The sequence below is a fragment of the Scylla paramamosain genome, chromosome 43 (genome assembly GCF_035594125.1).
Source record: "Scylla paramamosain isolate STU-SP2022 chromosome 43, ASM3559412v1, whole genome shotgun sequence".
Classification (NCBI taxonomy): domain Eukaryota; kingdom Metazoa; phylum Arthropoda; class Malacostraca; order Decapoda; family Portunidae; genus Scylla; species Scylla paramamosain.
Window position 1 is genome coordinate 7,467,284 of NC_087193.1, and position 13,854 is coordinate 7,481,137.

Below are 13,854 nucleotides of genomic sequence, written 5' to 3' on the forward strand. Positions count from 1 at the left end.
ATCCTCTTTTAGAGATTTTGGTGAAACTTTTGCTGTTGCCTTGTACATATCAAAGGCTTTTGATAGAGTCTGGCACAAAGTTTTGATTTTCAAACTACCCTCCTACGGCTTCTATCCTTCTCTCTGTAACTTCATCTCAAGTTTCCTTTCTGACCGTTCTATTGCTGCTGTGGTAGACGATCACTTTTCTTCTCCTAAATCTATTAACAGTGGTGTTCCTCAGGGTTCTGTCCTGTCACCCACTCTCTTTCTATTATTCAGTAATGATCTTCTAAACCAAACTTCTTGTCCTATCCACTCCTACGCTGATGATACCACCCTGCACTTTTCCGCGTCTTTTCATAGACGTCCAACCCTTCAAGAAGTAAGCAGTTCACGCAGGGAAGCCACATAACGCCTAACTTCTGATCTTTCTAAAATTTCTGATTGGGGCAGAGCAAACTTGATATTGTTCAGTGCCTCAAAAACTCAATTCCTCCATTTATCAATTCGACGCAACCTTCCAAACAACTATCCCCTCTTCTTCAATAAGACTCAACTGTCCCCCTCTTATACATTGAACATCCTCGGTCTATCCTTTACTTATAATCTAAACTGGAAACTTCACATCTCATCTCTAGCTAAAATGGCTTCTATGAAGTTAGGTGTTCTGAGACGTCTCTGCCAGTTTTTCTCACCCTTCCAGCTGCTAACTCTGTACAGAGGCCTTATCCGTCCATGTATGGAGTATGCTTCTCTCCAATGAGTGTTTTACTCGTACCTTTATTTTAGACAGGGTGGAATCAAAAGCTTTTCCTCTTATCACCTCCTTTTCTCTAACTGACTGTCTTCAGGCTCTCTCTTATCGCCGCAATGTTGCGTCTCTTGCCATCTTCTACCGCCCAAAAAGCCTCGGCTTTATATGGGCTGCTTTGCCATTCAAAAATATATTTAATCTATGTTTTAACTCATGCAAAGTATAATAAAGTGTTTCAAGTGTTTCAAGTGTATTTTCATGCTAACTTCTCTTCCGATATTGCTAACTGCATGCCTCCCCTCCTCCCGCGGCCTCGCTACACAAGAATTTCTTCTTTCTCTCACCCCTATTCTGTCCACCTCTCTAATGCAAGAGTTAACCAGTATTCTCAATCATTCATGCCTTTCTCTGGCAAACTCTGGAACTTCCTGTCTGTTTCGGTATTGCCTCCTCTCTATGACTTGAATTCTTTCAAGAGGGATGTTTCAAGACATCCTTCAATTTTTGACTACCGCCTTGGACCCTTTTCGGAGACCGGCATCTCAATTGGCTTTTTTTTTTTTTTCCTAATTGGATTTTGTTGCCCTTGACCAGTGTCCCTCCTACATAAAAAAAGAAGGCAAAAAATAAGAAAACAAAACATTGACTGCAACCACCAGATTGCAAGGTCGCGTTGTATGCATTATGAATTTAACAAGAGGCTTTTCTCTCTCTCTCTCTCTCTCTCTCTCTCTCTCTCTCTCTCTCTCTCTCTCTCTCTCTCTCTCTCTCTCTCTCTCTCTCTCTCTCTGCTGAATACTTACATCGCTGATGACCTTCCCTTCTGCTTTGAGTTTCTCCCGTCAGTGCTGGCCTGTTTCCCTCCTCGCTTGACAACATCTCCACTCTGCTGGCCCTGCACATCACAGTACTGGGCATCGCTTCGCCCAAGCACCTTGCCTATTTGTGTTCACACGAGACGATGTATGAAACTGGATTTTGTTCTCTTTACTTCTTGAAGCATCCTTTTCCCCCAACAAGACCGACAAGTCGTTCCCATGTTTACAGTGGGACAGGAGAAAGGAGAACGGCTGCAGTACAACAAGTCGGAGGTGGGACTGGCTGGGAGATAGTCAAGCACAACACGCCGCCTGTCTGAGGCTTACTGGCAGGGCTTACTTGGGCTTGTACACACATATAATCGAGGCACTTGTAGCACACTTTAACTTTATCTAATTATGTTTTATTTTTCCTTCAGATGCTATGAAGAAAAAAAAAAAAAAAGACGATGCGCGAGGGAATCCCTCACTCACGGAAAACGCCGAATGTGTTGATTTACCAAATATCCTCTACTGGCCTTTTAACATTAGAACAAGAACTGCGCCATAAGCAAACGATTTCAGAGAGAGAGATAGAGAGAGAGAGAGAGAGAGAGAGAGAGAGAGAGAGAGAGAGAGAGAGAGAGAGAGAGAGAGAGAGAGAGAGAGAGAGAGAGAGAGAGAACAAAATGAATATATAATGAGATTTTAGCGAACGTAACACACTAACTCCCCCGGGATCGGAACTTCCTCATGTGTGAAACAAAAGAAGATCGATGACGCAATAATTGATCGAGAGAGAGAGAGAGAGAGAGAGAGAGAGAGAGAGAGAGAGAGAGAGAGAGAGAGAGAGAGAGAGAGAGAGAGAGAGAGAGAGAGAGAGAGAGAGAGAGAGAGAGAGAGAGAGAGAGAGAGAGAGAGAGAGAGAGAGAGAGAGAGAGAGAGAGAGAGAGAGAGAGAGAGAGAGAGAGAGAGGATGGATTATGCCACTCCCGTCTTAACATCTGGGTCTCTCTCTCTCTCTCTCTCTCTCTCTCTCTCTCTCTCTCTCTCTCTCTCTCTCTCTCATACAGGCAAAGTAGTGAACGGATGTAGAAGTCAGTGACAAAATACTTCACAGGTACAAGTACTATCAATATTTTTTAGCTTAATGAAACTTGTTCCTAAGAGAGAGAGAGAGAGAGAGAGAGAGAGAGAGAGAGAGAGAGAGAGAGAGAGAGAGAGAGAGCTATCCAACATTATTAGCAGACACACAAACAGCCAGCAATTTCTTATCGGATTAATAGGATTTCGGTGTGAATGCATCAATTGATTGCTCTCTCTCTCTCTCTCTCTCTCTCTCTCTCTCTCTCTCTCTCTCTCTCTCTCTCTCTCTCTCTCTCTCTCTCTCTCTCAATTTATGTAAAGTTAACCGCCTGAGAGAGAGAGAGAGAGAGAGAGAGAGAGAGAGAGAGAGAGAGAGAGAGAGAGAGAGAGAGAGAGAGAGAGAATAAATCAGAACGGGGGGAGACCAAAGGCGATTACGAAAATGAAGTGTTGCCAATATTATTGACCATTTTTTGCCTCTCCCTGTCTCCCTTTCTCTCTCTCTCTCTCTCTCTCTCTCTCTCTCTCTCTCTCTCTCTCTCTCTCTCTCTCTCTCTCTCTCTCTCTCCCTAGTGTTCCTTTTCCCTCCTTAGCTCTCTCTCTCTCTCTCTCTCTCTCTCTCTCTCTCTCTCTCTCTCTCTCTCTCTCTCTCTCTCTCTCTCTCTCTCTCTCTCTCTCCCTAGTGTTCCTTTTCCCTCCTTAGCTCTCTCTCTCTCTCTCTCTCTCTCTCTCTCTCTCTCTCTCTCTCTCTCTCTCTCTCTCTCTCTCTCTCTGCCACAGTACAACACGGATATAGGATAAAGAAGGGAACATTTCAAAACAAGTACTAAGAAAAAAAAGCAAGACGATGTTTGTTAGACAGAGACAGCTGGAAACACACACACACACACACACACACACACACACAGACACACACACACACTCAAGGCCAATTAAGGTTTCAGTTGTGGGTATTCAAATAGATGTCCTCGCTGTTCGTTTGTGGCGGTGGTTCCAGCTCTCTCTCTCTCTCTCTCTCTCTCTCTCTCTCTCTCTCTCTCTCTCTCTCTCTCTCTCTCTCTCTCTCTCTCTCTCTAAGCGCATGAAGCAGAGGTAAAAATAAACACGTAATACCGTGGTACAGACACAATCAAAGGCCAGCACGTAAAAATCTTAACCTAACAAGTAGAAAGTCAAAGTAACGACTTGAAACCTTTCCCACACACAGGCAAACACGATCGTTCAAGACCTTAACCTAAAACATAAGTAAATCAAAACACTTAACACAAACACTACTAAGGACGAACACATTAGACTCCTAACGCAAATATACAAAATCTTAACACAGACGCATAAAATAAACAAGCACTTATATTATCAACACGAACATCTGTAAAAGACCAGCCAACAAGCACATGAGTAACTCCGCTGTAATCCTCCTGAGAGACTCAACAGAACGATCTTGAGGCGACGTGGTCATGATGCTCACGTGCAAAGAAGGAAAAGAAATGAAGCTTGATTTTGAATGTAGCTCCATATGTTCACAGGCTTTCATCTTGTCTTCAGCATGCAGGGTCCCACAGCGAGTTAGACATAATCTCTACCTTGCTGTACAGTTCTGTCAGATAAAAGGGATACAGGGAGGCCTGTTAGAGTTAGTAGAGAAGAGAATGACTAGAAATATATAACAAGGGTGATATAAACGGAATTCTTAGGGTTGGTAATCAACAAAGGACAAGAAGTAACGGGGTCAAACTTGTCAAAGGTAGATTGAAAACAAGGTCGGGTGTGAGAAATGCGAGCTGTGTCGGAGAAATGAGGGATACCATTACCTACTGGAAATGCGAAGAAAGAGGGAGATGAGGAGGGCGACGTAAGACAGAGAATGATATACTGCAAGGTGGTCCACTGCCACATTCTCACCCACCAGATGCCAGTAGAGTTGTTGTACTCAAGACAGTACAGAAGGTGAGGGAACGAGCCTCTAATACTGAAGAAATTACGAGTACTATTGTTACCACCAGCAGGCGGCGAAGGTTGATTCAGACCCACACGATGACACGAATCATTTATTGAATCCGATTGAATCCGGTTGGATCCGCTTGAATTCGGTCAAAACCTGAAGACATACATTAATGATCATAGACAATACTCTATACGAATAATGTGTGTAATACAGGTATGATTCTACACGTTACTTATAGGATAATGTATTCTTACACAGACAGTTGTTACACTTACGTGTTTGGGTCTTGAGGTAATCGTTAAGTAACGCGCACGCCCTTTCTCACAGGTGCTCCAGGCAGGTCCATCTACTTGTGTCTCTGCAGCAACATACGTCTTCCCTGCACGAGTGTCCTCAGCACAGTGTTCCTATCGTCCTCAGTTACTGCCTGGGTTCCTACCCTGTCCATCGTTATCCATTAGCAACGGCGATAAGGCCGGCCTCATCTTAGCCTCATGTCATGACAAGCATCCTTCATCTCCTTACATCAACACTGCCTCAACACCGACCCTACAAGAAATTCCCTAACTTAGGCCCTGACCTCCAGGTCCTTTCCTTCCTCATTGGCAAACTCGCTTGCACAACAACAACTTCTTTCACCCGCTTGGCGGTAACAACTATAATTCAGAACTGCATATCTGATTTTCCCTTAGAAGCACCTGGATCTCTTCCCAAAAAAAGAAAGTCTTAGCAGAATGATGAGAAGACAAAGGAAATTCACAGATGGGAACGAATTAACAGACTTAGGGTTTCGTTAAGAGGGGAGAGATTTGTTTTAGTCGAAGAGGAAAATATCGTTTTAATGGCAACTGACACTAATCCCGATTTATTGACAAAAAATATTCACTGGTTTTGTGGCGGTGCGTTCATAATGCTCCTGATGGTGTTCTCCGCACCATCCATGCTCTCCTTGGAGGAGACCACACTGTTTCACTTGTGTACTGCATTACGAAATCTAAAACTCAAGAAACACATGATACGATATTTTCTAAACTTAAAGAAACGCGTGTTGTGGAGCCTAATGCAATAACTGTTGATTTTGAAGAAGCTGCAATAAGTAGTACACTAAAATGTTCCTAACTCGCATACATCTGGATTTTTTTTTTTTCATTCCGGTCAATGCCTTTAGAGAAAAATTTTGGCATGTGGCCTGCAAAATTGGCATAATAAGCCAAGGAAAGCTTTCCTAATAAATAATCTTACAGCACTGGCGTTTGTTCCAAAGGAGGATGTCATAGACGTATTTAATGAATTAGATGAGGAAACAGATGAAGTCCTTGGAGAATTTCTCGTCTGCTCTGAGACTACTTAGTCAGGTGCTGTACAAAGGGCAAGGCGACGCCGTCTAAGTTTTGATATCTCCTTATGGAATGTAAGAGAAAAGACCTTGCTAGGAATACCACGCACAAATAATTCTGTTGAAGGTTGGCACCGCGCATTTCAACAACGAATGAATTTATCTCGCCTTATTAAATTTATCTCGCCTTATCAAATTTATCTCGCCTTATGACCAAACTGAAAAAGGAGCAAAATGACTGGGAACTAACAACACAACAAGCTTTATGCGGCATTGTGCCTAGAAACACTTAAAAAGAAGTACGCAGTTGTTAATAAACGGTTAAAAAAGCTCACGGATGACTATGCAAGCGGAGATAGACCACAGTACCTACAAGCTATTGCACAGAATTTGTAAGTTTTATATCTATTTTAATAAAATGTATTTTATATTTCAACTGAACCAATGTTAATCATCAAATAAAAATGTTCAACAATTTTTATTTATTGCGTTTATTTTAATATGTTAAAGTTCCTTTTTAAAAATCTGAAGTAAAAACTCTCTCTCTCTCTCTCTCTCTCTCTCTCTCTCTCTCTCTCTCTCTCTCTCTCTCTCTCTCTCTCTCTCTCTCTCTCTCTCTCTCTCTCTCTCTCTCTCTCTCTTTCACGATTATAATTTTAATATATATATATATATATATATATATATATATATATATATATATATATATATATATATATATATATATATATATATATATATACAGAGAGAGAGAGAGAGAGAGAGAGAGAGAGAGAGAGAGAGAGAGAGATTGCCTGGTTGGTCGCTTTCAACAATACATTTAAGCAACTAAACAATCGTTCGTGACGAAACGACCGTTCGACAAAAGGCTGTTCGACTAGACATCCATTCGACGAATCGTCCGGCGACGATATGTCTGTTTTGACGAAATGTCTGGCGACGAAGTGTCCGGCGACGAAGTGTCCGGGCACCCTTTCAACACGCTGTGTGTGCAGCTCTTACATACGATGTTCATAGCAGATGTAGAACCCAGGCTAGTGATGCCATACTTTTTTTACCTACCCTGGTGCCTGCCAGGGTAGGCAGGCAGCTGAAACTCTGGAAATGACTCTTAGACTATAAGTGCGAGTATTATATGTCAGCTGAACAGCGAGTTGGCTATGATGAAATTTTTATTTATGATCCCGAACGTTCGTACTTCACAGGAAGCTGCCGTATACGTCACAGCAGCTTCTTGTGAAATACGAACGTCCGGGATCGTAAATAAAAACTTCATCATTGCCAACTCGATTTATATATGTATATAATTTATAAGGATAAAACACACCAACTTGTATTCATTCTGCTGCAGGACACAGCGGAGCACGGGCCGACAGTAACACAGGGAGGAAGTCAAGCAAGAAAGAAAGAAAAATGAATCAAGAGATGGACCCCACCACCAACGCCACTCCTCAACATAAGCACTGCCCGCCAGAAGGCGACGCAGCAGCCCCAGCCAGCCATCCCTCACTCCTGCAGCAGCCGTCGCCTTTCTTCGCCAGGGCGCAGCCTTCCCCTGCGGCAGGTGTGTGGACTCTTGCTACTCACTAAGATCATCACCACCCCCCTCTCTCTCTCTCTCTCTCTCTCTCTCTCTCTCTCTCTCTCTCTCTCTCTCTCTCTCTCTCTCTCTCTCTCTCTCTCTCTCTCGCCTCTTGCTACAGTACATAACACACACACACTTACAGAAGCAAAGAAAGAAAAGCTGCACAGCGATGACTTTATTGACAGAAAACGTACATATGTGAATCATTATTACGTACACAGATGACACGGCGAATATATGCACACACACACACACACACACACACACACACACACACACACACACACACACACACACACACACACATGCTTCCAGTAGGATCTTACATGAAGGGAATACGTAGTACATACACACATAGCACATAAAAACATATATACATAATAAATAAATGCATACATACATATATGACTAGTTTTACAATATTATAATTACTTTATTGTAATGTTCTTATATTTATTTTAAGCATAAATCTAGATGATATACATATGTGCTTGTTTATTGCCTAACACACACACACACACACACACACACACACACACACATTAGATTCAAGTGTTGCTGATTCGAAGTAACTAAATCCTGGTCGAGACTAAGATGAAGCATTAAAAATCAATTATCGTTTGATTTTCAAGTAGATATTCCACTTCCATACTTGCAGTTATTATTATTATTATTATTATTATTATTATTATTATTATTATTATTATTATTATTGTTGTTGTTGTTGTTGTTGTTGTTATTATTATTATTATTATTATTATTATTATTATTATTATTATTATTATTATTGTTGTTGTTGTTGTTGTTGTTGTTGTTGTTGTTGTTGTTGTTGTTGTTGTTGTTGTCAGTTATTTCCTTTTGGTTTGTTTTTTACGAGCAATTTCCTCCTTTTTCTTTTAATTTTTTCATGCTTTTTTTCTGCATTTCTTTTCATTTTATCGTATTTTTTTTTTTTTTGTTATGTATTCATATTAACACTAAATTAATTAGCCTAAGTGGCTTCGTCAATGTCTTCCTTTATTTTTCTCCATCACTTCTTTTCTTTGCACACTCACTAATTTTATGCTTCATGTATCGTTTCTCACTTATTTTTCTTAATTTTTGTGATTTTTTTTTTTATTTATTTATCATCTGCCATGTACCTTTCATTTGCCCTTTTGTTTTCATTCAGATTTTTATCACCATTCATCTTTTCACTGTTCACTGCAATTTATTCTTTATTTTTTAATTATTTTATTCATTGCATCTCTCTCGTCACTTTTTTTTTTTTTTCCTCCTTGTCATTCACTTGTACGTATATTTCGTTCATGTTCTCCTGCTATCTACATATAGTTGTCCTGTTGCTTCACACGTGTAAGAACTTATGGCATGTTTAATATGTTTATTAGTTCACAAAAAGCATCCACTTATCACCTGTCACGCAAACACAAATACATCAGGTAGGGCAAGGTTCACTGTACTCTCTTCGGCACATTTGAAGACTCTGTTATCACGTCTTCGTCAGGCAAAGCAGAAATTCTCTTTAAGTGAACGATGGTCTTCCAAGTCAGCTTGTGCATTGCAGACGCTTTCATAAACATGTCCGCTTAGTATCGTGTGTGTGTGTGTGTGTGTGTGTGTGTGTGTGTGTGTGTGTGTGTGTGTGTGTGTTCAGCACTGCCTGTCAACATGCGAGAAGGGCGGCGGGTGCACGACCTGACTGAAGATTGGGAGCGCCCTGCCGCCGTCGCCGCCGCCGCCGCTGCTATGCTCCCGTTAAGACGGAGTCTTATAGGCTGACGAGTGGTCAAGGAAAGGGCGCTTCCTGCAGCTTGGCGGACCTCTGGGTATTGGCTGCTGCCGCTGCCGCTGCCGCTGCTGCCGACTGCTGTGGGGCAGACAGTCTTGGAAAGGCAGTCTGGTCAGCGGGAAGCGCGGCTGCGGCAGTTGCGGCAGCACCAGTGTCGAAAGCGAGGGCGGGCGGTAAATGGGGCAGATGTGCACCTGGCTGATTGAGATAGGTGACGGCGCGGCGCAGCTCTTCAATGGCATTGTTCTGCATCATGATGTAATTCTTGGCGAGCAACAGCGTTGCGATCTTGCTCAACTTCCGGACTGAAGGTGAGTGAGCGTACGGGATAACGGCTCGCAGGTCGTCCAGTGCATCGTTTCAGGTCGTGCATCCGTCGTCGTTCCCGCGCATTAATAGAAAGCCTGATGTGTTTCTGCTGGCGCACCTTCCTGCCGGAGGAGCCCATCGTGGGCGGCGGGCGGCCGGGTGCCCCGCTGTCCTCTTCTGTGCCGGAACCATCGCTCGCGTCTTCCCGCCCCTCCCGCTCCTCCTTCACCTGTGGTGACGCAGGATCCTGATTCTCAATGTTGCCTGACCGCGACACTTCGAGGGCGTGCAGGCCGCCCACCTCCCTCGGAAATGCCACTTCTTCGCGGCTCGCTGGTGCCGCTGCCGTGGTGGCAACGGCGCCAGGCCCGGCGTGATCTTGGCCGAGACCCCGAGAGGAGCCCCCACCACGACTCAGCCCCAGCAAGTCGTGACGCAGCAGGCCGTGCGTGGAGTCGCGGGCGGTAGTGTGGTCGTCCCTGGGCGGCGGGTGGTGGGAGTCCCGGGGGTAGTAGGGGTGTGGCGGGTCATGCACGGAGCGGCGGGAGTGAGTGAGAGGCGGGGCGGGGCGTGCATCTGTGCCCATGATATTCTGGACACCCAGCACGGCGGGATACGGAAACGAGGCACTACTCGCCATCATCATCTGCGGGATAACACCTGCATCAGCACAGTCCCTCCTGCCCACCCTGCCCACCCTGCCCACCCTCGCCCTCACCTGCCTTACTACCCCGCCTGGCCCTGTTTACATTCCTTACATCTGCCGTGACCCATCATGTCTTTAACCTGTCCTAACATGTAACTGTCACAACCTGCCCACTACGGCAAGGTAACGCCACGGCCTGGTGTTGTAGCGTTGTGGTGGCTTGCCCGTCACGCTGCAGAGACTCAGCACACCGCTCAGAAGTGGTACTGCGCGGCTGGTGGTGAAGCTGACAATGGTGGCGTGAGTAGTGGTGTGGTGGTGTTATGGTGCTACCGAGGCAATGTGGTTGTGGTGATGATAACTGGAATCTTGAATAGTAGTAGTACTAGTAGTAGTAGTAGTAGTAGTAGTAGTTGTTGTTGTTGTTGTAGTTGTTGTTGTTGTTGTTGTTGTTGTTGTTGTTGTTGTTGTTGTTGTTGTTGTTGTTGTTGTTCTAGTAGCTACATGTACATGTACATGTAGCAGTAGTAGTAGTAGTAGTAGTAGCAGTAGTAGTAGTAGTAGTAGTAGTAGTAATAGTAGTAGTAGTTGTAGTAGTAGTGGTGGTGGTGGTGGTGCTGCTGGTGGTGGTAGCAGAAGTAATCATTACTGTAGTAGCAGTAGTACTATGTAGAAGTTTTTGCAATAGAACTGTACAGTAGAAGTGATAGGCAAGGGATCGTGGTGGTGGTGGTGGTGGTGGTGACGGTAGTAGTGTACTTATAGAAGTAGTATATTGGTGGTGGTGGTGGTGGTGGTGGTGGTGGCGGCGGATACACACTCGAGTCATATTGATTGGGAGACTTGAACGCCGACTAGAAGTGTAACATATGTTCGGAGCACGTGCTGGTGGTGGCGGCGGCGGCGGCGGCGGCGGCGGCGGCGGCGGCGGCGCGGTGGTGGTGGTGGTGGTGGCAGCGGCTGGGTGAACGAGCAGGGAAGATGTTTCGCGTGTTGTGCATAATGAGTGAACTATCCTATCACTGTAACCCTCCTGAACTGGACACCTGTAGTACTGAGACCCATATTCAGAGACACTTTGCTCTCTCACCACGACTATTTTCCAAGGCCACAGAGATGAGTGAAGGGATTCTAGAGAATGTTTCTCCTGTCACTGGAACCACAAAAACATTCTTAAAAACCCGTCTCACCTCAACTAGAGCCTTTTGAAAGTAGTGGAGGTGCGGCGCAGAAGTGTTTCAAAATACGGACCTGAGAGAGAGAGAGAGAGAGAGAGAGAGAGAGAGAGAGAGAGAGAGAGAGAGAGAGAGAGAGGAGGACAGTAACGAAGTGATTCGATAACTGAATGCACTGGCTACCATTACGGCGATCACCTCCAGTTCACACTTTTCTTTAAATTCCCATCAAGGTCACACACACACACACACACACACACACACACACACACACACACACACACACACACACACACACACACACACACACACTGCTGTTCTCGTGTGGCCGCGTCGTCACCCACAGCCGCTGCCCACTGCAATGCTGACTCGCCCGCGTAGGAGTAGGGTGCTGCAGAGGTCGTAGCATGCCCTCAGAAGTGTCACTATTTGGCACTCCGCTTGGCACTCGGCTTTAGATTACTTCGTTATTTCATGACTTCTCAACCCACCCCGGCCAGTACCACTACCTAGCCACCATACTTGTACATGCCTGCCATACTTGTGGATAATTATGCTTCTAACGCCTGTCCACTGCTACAATTTCTGCCTTACGAGCATTACAAGAAAAACAACAACAACAGTTTGTCACATACACTATACCTGACGTCTAAGATTCCACAGTAAAGTAGGAGAGAGGAAAATATCTCTCTGTTTCTCCTTTTCTTTCCTTCTTTATTTTCGTTTTCGTGTTCTTCAGTCCTTCCACCGTAAAGAGAGAGAGAAAGAAAAAGAGAGGAGGGAAAATCTCTTTGTCTCTTTTTCTTTTCTTTTCTTTTTTTTTCCTTCTTTTTGTTCTTCTTGTATAGCCCTATCTCCTCCTCCTCCTCCTCCTCCTCCCCCTCCTCCTCGTCTTCCGTCAGTAACGTTTCACCAGTTATTTCACTGTCACTAATTCTTCATTTATCGCACCTTCTTTCTTTTTATTTTCTTCTTCAACGGGGAAAAAAAAAACACTAGTATTCCTGTCACTCACTCACCATTCCTTTGATCTCTCTCTGGTACACTTTTTCACTCGCTTCCCGTCACTTTGGAGGTAATCAGCAGGTAATGTGATTAATTAGGTAAGTGGCTGTGCTGGCGGAGGATACAGGCCATGTCCGTGTGTCTGTGTGTCTGTTTCTATGTCTCACTTTCCTGATGGATACGTATGTAGAGAGCAAGAGGGTACGACCGCCTGTACTTCCTCCTCCATCTGTCTCCTCACTCCAACACCACACCCGGCCCTGTTTTTGCACCTCCCATCCAGCCAGCCAATCACGACACACAGGCGCGAAAGTCGGCCAGGGCGCAGGATCCTCTTGACCAATCACAGCGTCACCTTCACCCTTCCGCGCCTCGCATTGGTCGGGTATCGATCACCTGCCAGCCAATAGAGATGCGACATGTGTGCAGTGGAACTTTGCGCAGCCAGAAGGGAAACACAGGAGAGAGAGAGAGAGAGAGAGAGAGAGAGAGAGAGAGAGAGAGAGAGAGAGAGAGAGAGAGAGAGAATCTTGAAATAAGTTATATTTTGCGTACGTATATGTATTTTTCTTTCCTTTTCACGACAGATTAAGGAATAAATCACCTCTTAGATGGCTGCAGAAGGGGAGGGAGCGCCATGTCCGAGGGGAGGGAGGCGAAGATGGGAGGCTGACGGTGAAGCAGGCCTGGCTATGAGGGTGTGATTGTGAGGAAGATGGCATCGCTGGCATGGCTGGCCCGGGGCTGCGTGGACTGTAATTTGTGTTACTGACTGTGCTGAAGTGACTGTCATGGGAAGTAAAGAGCAGAATGAAGATCTCTCTCTCTCTCTCTCTCTCTCTCTCTCCTCTCTCTCTCTCTCTCTCTCTCTCTCCTCTCTCTCTCTCTCTCTCTTCCTGTTAACAATATAGAAATTTGGTTAAACTGTCATTAGAATCATAAAAAAAAATAAAAAAAAATAAAAACACCCTGAAAAAACCCGTGTAACTTGAATTAAAGCCCTTTGAATGTAGTGGAGGTGCGGCCCAGAAGTGTTTCAGAACATGGTCCTGTCCTCTTTCCCTTCCTCTCGTTTCGTGTTTTCCCCATCTCAGCTCTGCGACCAATCCTGCCCCTTGATGTGAGACTTGTACGGGCTGCGATGCGTGAATAAGAGAAGAGAGAGAAGAAAGTAACTATAGAAAACAAACACTTGGAAAATTGCCTTTGCAGATATTAAGATAAATGGTAAGAAAAAAACAACTATAAACGTGAATTAATTTCATATACTAGCTAGAGAGAGAGAGAGAGAGAGAGAGAGAGAGAGAGAGAGAGAGAGAGAGAGAGAGAGAGGCGTGGTTTAGTAACAGTGAAAAATATCATGATTAAAATGCATTCCTGAAAACCAAAGTAATTAATGAAGAGGCGTGCGATAACGTAACGTGAAGGCTTAAGTCCTCTCTCTC

At 44.5% G+C, this 13,854-nt stretch overlaps 3 protein-coding genes across 5 annotated transcripts in view; 1 reads left to right on the plus strand and 2 right to left on the minus strand.

Moving 5' to 3' along the window:
• Positions 1–1,874, minus strand: part of LOC135093712 (uncharacterized) — a 32,920-nt gene extending 31,046 nt beyond the window's left edge. For both annotated transcript variants that reach the window (XM_063993242.1, XM_063993243.1), the window contains exon 1: positions 1,540–1,874. The gene's annotated coding sequence lies outside the window, so the exon portion shown is untranslated. The remainder of the gene's footprint in view (positions 1–1,539) is intronic.
• Positions 1–13,854, plus strand: part of LOC135093713 (uncharacterized) — a 51,862-nt gene that overhangs the window by 36,114 nt on the left and 1,894 nt on the right. For both annotated transcript variants that reach the window (XR_010263469.1, XM_063993244.1), the window contains exon 2: positions 7,252–7,464. Coding sequence is in view for 1 of the 2 variants with exons in the window: in XM_063993244.1 (XP_063849314.1) it covers positions 7,252–7,464 (213 nt within the window). In the remaining variant the exon portion in view is untranslated. The remainder of the gene's footprint in view (positions 1–7,251; positions 7,465–13,854) is intronic.
• Positions 7,646–12,808, minus strand: LOC135093528 (class E basic helix-loop-helix protein 22-like). The gene is given in 3 exon segments (XM_063992845.1): positions 7,646–9,634; positions 9,636–10,229; positions 12,040–12,808. Coding segments are annotated over 2 exon segments (957 nt in total). The 5' UTR covers positions 12,040–12,808; the 3' UTR covers positions 7,646–9,271.